This window comes from Saccostrea echinata, unplaced genomic scaffold, assembly GCF_033153115.1.
Source record: "Saccostrea echinata isolate AGI-Se365-2 ecotype Australia unplaced genomic scaffold, CSIRO_AGI_Sech_v1 ptg000012l, whole genome shotgun sequence".
Taxonomy (NCBI): Eukaryota; Metazoa; Mollusca; class Bivalvia; order Ostreida; family Ostreidae; genus Saccostrea; species Saccostrea echinata.
The window spans coordinates 8,617,501-8,624,636 of record NW_026889761.1 but is presented as its reverse complement, the minus strand read 5'-3'; the positions used below and the strand labels follow the sequence as shown (position 1 = coordinate 8,624,636).

Sequence of the window (7,136 nt, the reverse complement as noted above, 5' to 3'; positions counted from 1 at the left end):
TAACAGTATTTTACAATGCAAAAAACCTACTGGTCACTCTGTCTAAAGACATACACTGTACCAAGCCAAGGCTGACATACTAAATTGTTATAAGATCAGCAGAGCATGAAGTTCATCAGCCATCTGACCACAGGTCATCTGTCACGCCTCCAGCGAATAAGAAACTCTAAACATCGGACGTCAAGATGTACTGCTTCCTGGTCTGTGACTTTGTCCTTGACTTCAAAGGGAAGGTCATTTCCCCCTGGATTCCTTTAGACATAAAGAAAAATGGCATCTCTTAAAATCATGAAATCATGTGTTAATCAATCTTTACACTGGAATTTTTTTTGTCAAATTCACTTTTAACATGACACTTGTAGAAGTGCACCAATTTCTATTTTACAGTATAATTAATGAGGTTGAATAAAAAATCAAGAATACAAAATTTTACAAAAATTAAACAGTATTCTGCATTCATAGTTGTAATATTAGTCTTTTTACTTTATTCTTTATCACGAATTCATCACAACAGACTTCAAAGTATTCTCATACTATGATAAGGTCAATCTGTCTTTGGTCCAATATAACAGAAACTATTTACATGTAACATATTTAGTTAAATTTACATTCGAGACACAATCTTTTCATTAAATATCAAACCCAATGACTCAGGAATAAAATATATGAAAACAGGATTGAAGAAATACACAAATAAACAACAATCCCCAGACTCACTGCAATGCTGCCTTTTTACGTTTTATCAGACCCGCCATCTGAAAACTGTCAGTCTGTGTGTCAAGTTGTCTCCCCTTACACCACAACAATGCCCCTTCCTCCTGTCTCTCTAATCTCCACAACACAGCTGTGCAGTTGTACAAACTTGTCAAATGACCTTGAAATTGAGGAAAATATTTTCAATAGCTTTTACTCTTGAAGTTTTTTTTTTTCATAAACACTTTCCTCCAAATAATCCATATAAAAAAACATACATATTACGTAAATAACCTGTCAACAGAGATTTCATGCGAACAAAAATTAATGCTTCTACAGTTGTGCTCATATAAAATTCTTATATATGTGTGTCACAGAAAACTGTGAAATCTTACCCTTATCAAGTTGAAAACTGAGTCTGAGGTAGTGCAGGGCATCTGTGAGCTTGTTTTGTCGACCTAGGTTGGTTCCCAAGCAACAATAAACAAGAGATGCCTGCTGACGTACTTCTTCCCAAAATGAGGCTGTGTTTGTGGATGATGTTGGCTTGGCAGCACCATCAGAACTCAACCTTTGTCTTTTTGTTTCTTGTGATAATGACTGGGCTGACAATGGAGTCCCAAATGAACAGGAATTTCTGATTACTTCTAGGACACTGTCAAAGAAAGTAAAAGTGTGGATTATTCAAATCATATAAATTCTTGTTCAATGTAAGGAAATATTTATCAACAAACATACTCATATTCCCTCAATCTTACTGGAACAGTAAGCATTTATATTTATGAAGGCAAAATTCCTTAAATAAATGGAACAATAACATTTCAAATACTCTGTAATCATTTTACTGAATAAAAGAAAAACCATTAAGTATATTACTTACGTGTCTAGACTTTCAATGGCTTCCTCAATCTTGTTGAGATACACCTGAGCTTCTGCTTTGTAGAGGTGAACGAAGACCAGCTCTGTTTGACCTTCGGGGTCAAAGTCAGCTGCCTCCTGTGATGGTAACCTCTTCCTTTTACCTTTGGACCCTTCTGCCTCCTTCTCTTCAACAGAATTTTCCCTTATGACTGACTGTGAAAAGTTGTTCCCAAGGGCAAATGTCCCTGACCGACCTTGAGGTTGTGTGGAGGTCATTTGTGAATGAGAGAGTTCTTGTGATTGTTGTGACAGTATGTTTGAGAGGTCAAGGACACTTGAAGGCTGGCATGACAGTACATGTTTACACAAGATTTCACACTGCTGGTATTTTTTAGATTTCAGTAAAGAAAATACTGTGCACCTATAAATTTCAGATATTGAAGGAGCACTGGTGATCTCGCAGCCATTTACCTGAAAGATCAAGTTAAGAAATTGTAAACATAATAAAATATCAATCTTAAATCCCAGAAACTTTCAAACCTAAGTTATGGACAGTGGAATAAAAATAATATACTAATTCTATATTTTTTTATTTGTGTTAAATTGCTGATTTTTTGGCTTAGGTCCTTGTGTAACAAATGTAAAGAATAAGTCATCTAAAGAAAACAATTCTTAGAGAAAGAATGTATGAAGTGTATGTGAAGTAAAAAAATTCAACTCAAAGTGGCTCACTCTAAATCAATTACTTTCTTCTTGAAGGTAGTGCTTACCTTTAAGACTACATTGCCTTTGAGTAATGATATAAGATGAATGTATTTCTCTGATGCAATGTTATATCTGAAATAAAATTTCAAAAATTATAGAAATCAAGTTTACCCAAGGTATGAAATTTCAGAATTATATGTGAAAGAAAGTGAACAAGAGATGTTTGTGAAACACTTATGCCCAAACCCCCAAATAATTGGAATTTTTCCAAGTCCAAGGGGCATAACTCTGTCAAAAATTGCTCGATCGTACCCAAAACAGAACTTGACCTAGATATCTTTATGATAAATCTGTATACTAAATTTCATTTCAGTATGTGAAACCTCGTGAAGAAAATGAACGGAAACTGCAAATAATTGGAATTTTTCCAAGTCCAAGGGGCATAACTACATCAAAAATTGCTCGATCATACCCAAAACAGAACTTGACCTAGATTTTTATGATAAATCTGTATACTAAATTTCATTTCAGTATGTGCAACCTCTGTGAAGAAAATGAATGGAAACTGTTGGTGGACCGACAAACAGACTGACAGACAGCAGCAAAGCAATATGCCCTCCCTCCTTTGAAGGGGGACATAAATATTAAACAAACTTTTATTTTCTTTTTTTCAATTGAATACAGCTTGTATTTATACTTAAGTAAGAATTTATACTGAAAAATGTATTATAACTGAAAGCTGATCCCATCTATGATGTATTAATGCAGGACTGGCAGAGTTGTCTTACTTGTTATGGACTTCACATGCCTTGGCAAGATAATACAAGGATTGAATTAAGTTTATATCACTCTTCGTGACATTCTGGAAAAAGATGCTGTCTGGGGATTCCTTTTTTGTCTCCTTACTCTCCAAAGCCTATAAATAAATATTCTAAGCATATCATTTACTATAACAATTACAACTTCAAATTAAAGCTAGATTTGCATTAATGTTTTCAAACATGCATTTACACAAATACCTGTATTTTGTGGTAAACTCTTCTCCTTTTTAAAAAACAATTATCAAAATCTTAATAGGGTGTGGGGCTGTGTGTGGGGGGGTGGGGGGTGGGGTGTTAACCATTTTAAACAAGTTAGAGCAAGGCCAAAAGAAAAGCATGTCAACATTTCAATTTTTCACTATAATCATGATAATAATTAACTTCTTTTTATGAGACCGACCGTGACTAGCAAGTTTAATGACTCCAATTCTGCCTCCTCTAGACCCAGCTGTCTGTACTCTCTGGAGATGTTATACAGGGGCACCAGGTAGGAGAAATCCGAGTCTAATGCTTCCCTGAACTTTTGTATGGCACTGTGAGGCTTTTTCTGAAAACAAACTATGCAGGTAAAACATGACTGGAAACATTATACAGTTTCCCTGAATCTTGACAATGAAATTAAAAAGTTATTTCAAATATCTTCAGATATGGAAAACGGCCTTGCTGTCAAGCAGATAACAAATCTGAGTAAAATTTCAAATATTTTCTTTTCACTGTATTAGTGAGTTTGCATATTTCCATTGTAGAATTGGTTCCCAAATAATTTTTAGGTAGTTTAAAAGAGAAAATGATCATGAAAATATTCAAATTAAACTTTCTTAATTAATGTACACATGTAAAATAAAATAAACATAAAATTTGTTAAAATACATGTTTGCATACCAGTTTTGACAGACACAGTCCAAACAGATTACAGTGTAAAGCCATTAATCTCTTTGTCATCTCAAATGGCAGTCCAGCTGTCTTAGACAAAAGAACCATGGCCTCCAGGTAATGTCCAGCATCATATTCCAACTGTGCTGCAGAAAATCAGAGTTTGTTACTATGACATTGTGCTTCAAGCATTGTAAATAAATAAATTTCAAAACTCTTATAAAGTTCTGTGAATTCGTAAACAATGAAAAACAGTTAAAGTAGTCCAACTACTGTATTCTGTATATTCCTAAATATACATGTACATGTGAAATTTTTTATCGCATAATTTTGTGAGATGCACCACTCGCAAAATACAAATACATGCTTTGTTTTTCTAAAAATGTCTATACATGCATAAAATCTCTTCTTAAACTGTCTAGTTGCAATTTGATGTCTGGGAGTCATTTCGTGATATATTAAAGTACAGTGCTCGCGTAAAAATAAGGAATCTACAGTTAAGGGAAATTTTCGCCTTTTTTTGCCCTCGTCGCATGTGCCCTCGTCACATGTGGGCAATTTAAAATGAGAAGAATTCAAACACAGATCTTTAGAAAGAACTGTGTTTGGGTGAGTTTAAAACAGGATTGGATCATTTGCAGTCTTCGCCAAATCTTTTTTTCAGTGCATGCCCTTCGGGCAGGTTTAACCACTTATTATGCTAGCCCGAACAAATATTTACATGCCCAGAATTTTATCAAGTAATTTTATTTTTATTTTTGTGTACTTCTTTGCAAAAGAGTTCCTTGGAAATCATGGTAGAATAAACTATCGTTAAAATTTTATTTGGTGCTCAACTTTAGATGAAAAATAAGACTTTTAAGTACATTTTATGTTATTGGTATTATTTAATTTGATAATACGGAGGCTTAGGCCTCAGAATTTACATGCCCTTCGGGCTTGTAAGCATGCAATTTCCACATGCCCCCTTCCAATTTTACCAGGTCCTGGGCTTCAGACTCCCGGGATTTGTCGAAGACTGCATTTGCAAGTGAGATAAGGGAAAATAACATGGGGTGATAAAAATCCTGTATACAGTAAACATGGGGGTGATAAAAATCCTGTATACAGTAGTAGAGGTTTTGACATTCTTTTTTAAAAAGACATTTACACTGTTTGATTTACAGCACTCCTACCATATTTATTGAGATCATTAGATAAATTCATACTAAAATTTTATTCTGGTTTATCTTTTTTCCCTTGAATTTTTCTATTTTCTTTAATTTGATTTGAAACCTTTATCAATCAAGCATCGATCCTTATTTTTCATGACACAGTAAATTTTACCTTCCATAAGTTTTGTGTAGGGCTGCCAGGCTTGCTGCGTTATATTCTGTAGATGTTCCTTGCATGCTGAGGGCTCATCTGGATAGAGACTCAGTGCTGACAGGAGGTGCCAGGTCTCAAATGTCCCAGACTCGGAGGAACATGCCTCACCTCCTAGCAAAGACACCTCTATGGGGATTAACAGTGCAGGCAGGAAGGCCTCCTAAAACATTAGAGAGTAAAGAGTGCCTAAGATCTTTGTTACATTAGATCTACAAACTTTTGCATGAAGTAGCTTACATTTTTACCTTGACATATGGTAGAATGCAATACAAAATGTTTTCTTTTGCCTCATGCTAAGAGTGACACTTTGTCATTGGATAATGGACGTCATAAGCCCTCCTTAAATATTTCTTAGGATGACGCTTAGCAAAATTTGGAGAGCAACATTAGGAATAAATGATGTTATGTCATCCAAATTTACAGAAAAAAATCATGCTAGCAAAATGTTTGCTTTTAAAAGAAACCATGATATACTGATTTGGCAATGGTGCGAATAAATTTAGCGCAGTGCCCTTTTCAGTGATGTAATTAGTAAACAACAAGATGACAAGTTGCACAGATGAGAAAATCCTGTAATCGTTTTTGGTAGGATTGTTAACAGTTATTGGTCCTTGACAAAGCAAAATACTTATTTGGTTTGTTACTGACCGTCCACAGAAATATATCGGGTTGTACAAGTCCATAGAAGGCTTGAACAACCTGTCATATTTCTGTTGACAGTCAGAAACCAACCTAACAAGTAATAACGTATGGCAGTATGCCTCAAAGTCTGATTTCACAGGAATACATGTAGTACCTATCACCAATAGTTAAATAATATTTTGAACTTGTTTCTATATAGACTTGTCAAACTCCATTAGTACAAACCCTTATAACATCCTTTGTTTTCCTTCAGGTAGATTAAACTAAACTCATAATTTGATGAAGATCCATATAAATGTATAAATTCATAACAAACCTCATGCACAGGATTTTTCTGCGATTCCATTTTACAAAGAGACAAAAATTGTAGAGCTGTCTCTGGCTTCCTGTTCAGAAGAAGGACAGTAGCACATCTGGAACAAATTTCTACCAAACTCTGACATAATGGTCCTGAAATATATAAACTCATGTAGGAGGCTTTACATATCCAGTAACCAAGTCTGTGAATTTATTTCACAGTATGATATCTGTTCACATATTTAAATGCAAATTAGAAAAAATTGATGTACAAGCTTAAGACAGAAATAAAAAATGATACACAATGTATTTCTCCATTTACTGCTATCCATGTGTAATGGGAGAGAAGAAAAATGCAGCAGACCAAACCAGAATTCGAACCTGGGCCCCCTGAATCTCCAGTCAGGTGCTCTACCAACTGAGTTATCTGGCCACCGGTGATCGAACCCATCTGACCGCCACATTCCTCCCTCCTTAAAGGTCTTCAGCCCCCCAAAGACACCAACCCAGGCTCTTCCCAGGCAGATCTTTCACCTGTCACTTCCAGGGCATGGCACACACCAAATGAAATAGGGGAAGAGAAAAATGCAACGGATCAGACCGGGATTAGAACCCGGGTGGCCAGGTAGCTCAGTTGGTAGAGCACCTGACTGGAGAATCAGGAGGCCCAGGTTCGAATCCCAGTCTGGTCCGCTGTATTTTTCCCCTCTCTGTTACACATGTATACCACATCATTCTCACAGCAATTCTTTATGTAGTGAGCATTTGCTTAACCCCTTTTAACATGGAGTACAATTTTTCCTTACACATTTTTTGACATTCTTACCATTTATATGTATTACTGAACTTACTAAAAATGACAAGTAAGATTCTGGA

At 35.4% G+C, this 7,136-nt stretch overlaps 1 protein-coding gene across 1 annotated transcript in view; it reads right to left on the bottom strand.

Moving 5' to 3' along the window:
* The window catches only part of LOC133184960 (uncharacterized), a 38,551-nt gene continuing 31,415 nt past the window's right edge, over window positions 1-7,136 (bottom strand). The window contains exons 21-30 of the mRNA XM_061320025.1: window positions 6,280-6,413; window positions 5,280-5,481; window positions 3,963-4,099; window positions 3,481-3,627; window positions 3,048-3,175; window positions 2,325-2,391; window positions 1,574-2,025; window positions 1,089-1,348; window positions 718-874; window positions 1-252 (exon numbers count right to left, since the gene is read on the bottom strand). Of these exons, the coding sequence (XP_061176009.1) occupies window positions 135-252; window positions 718-874; window positions 1,089-1,348; window positions 1,574-2,025; window positions 2,325-2,391; window positions 3,048-3,175; window positions 3,481-3,627; window positions 3,963-4,099; window positions 5,280-5,481; window positions 6,280-6,413 (1,802 nt within the window). The 3' untranslated portion in view covers window positions 1-134. The remainder of the gene's footprint in view (window positions 253-717; window positions 875-1,088; window positions 1,349-1,573; window positions 2,026-2,324; window positions 2,392-3,047; window positions 3,176-3,480; window positions 3,628-3,962; window positions 4,100-5,279; window positions 5,482-6,279; window positions 6,414-7,136) is intronic.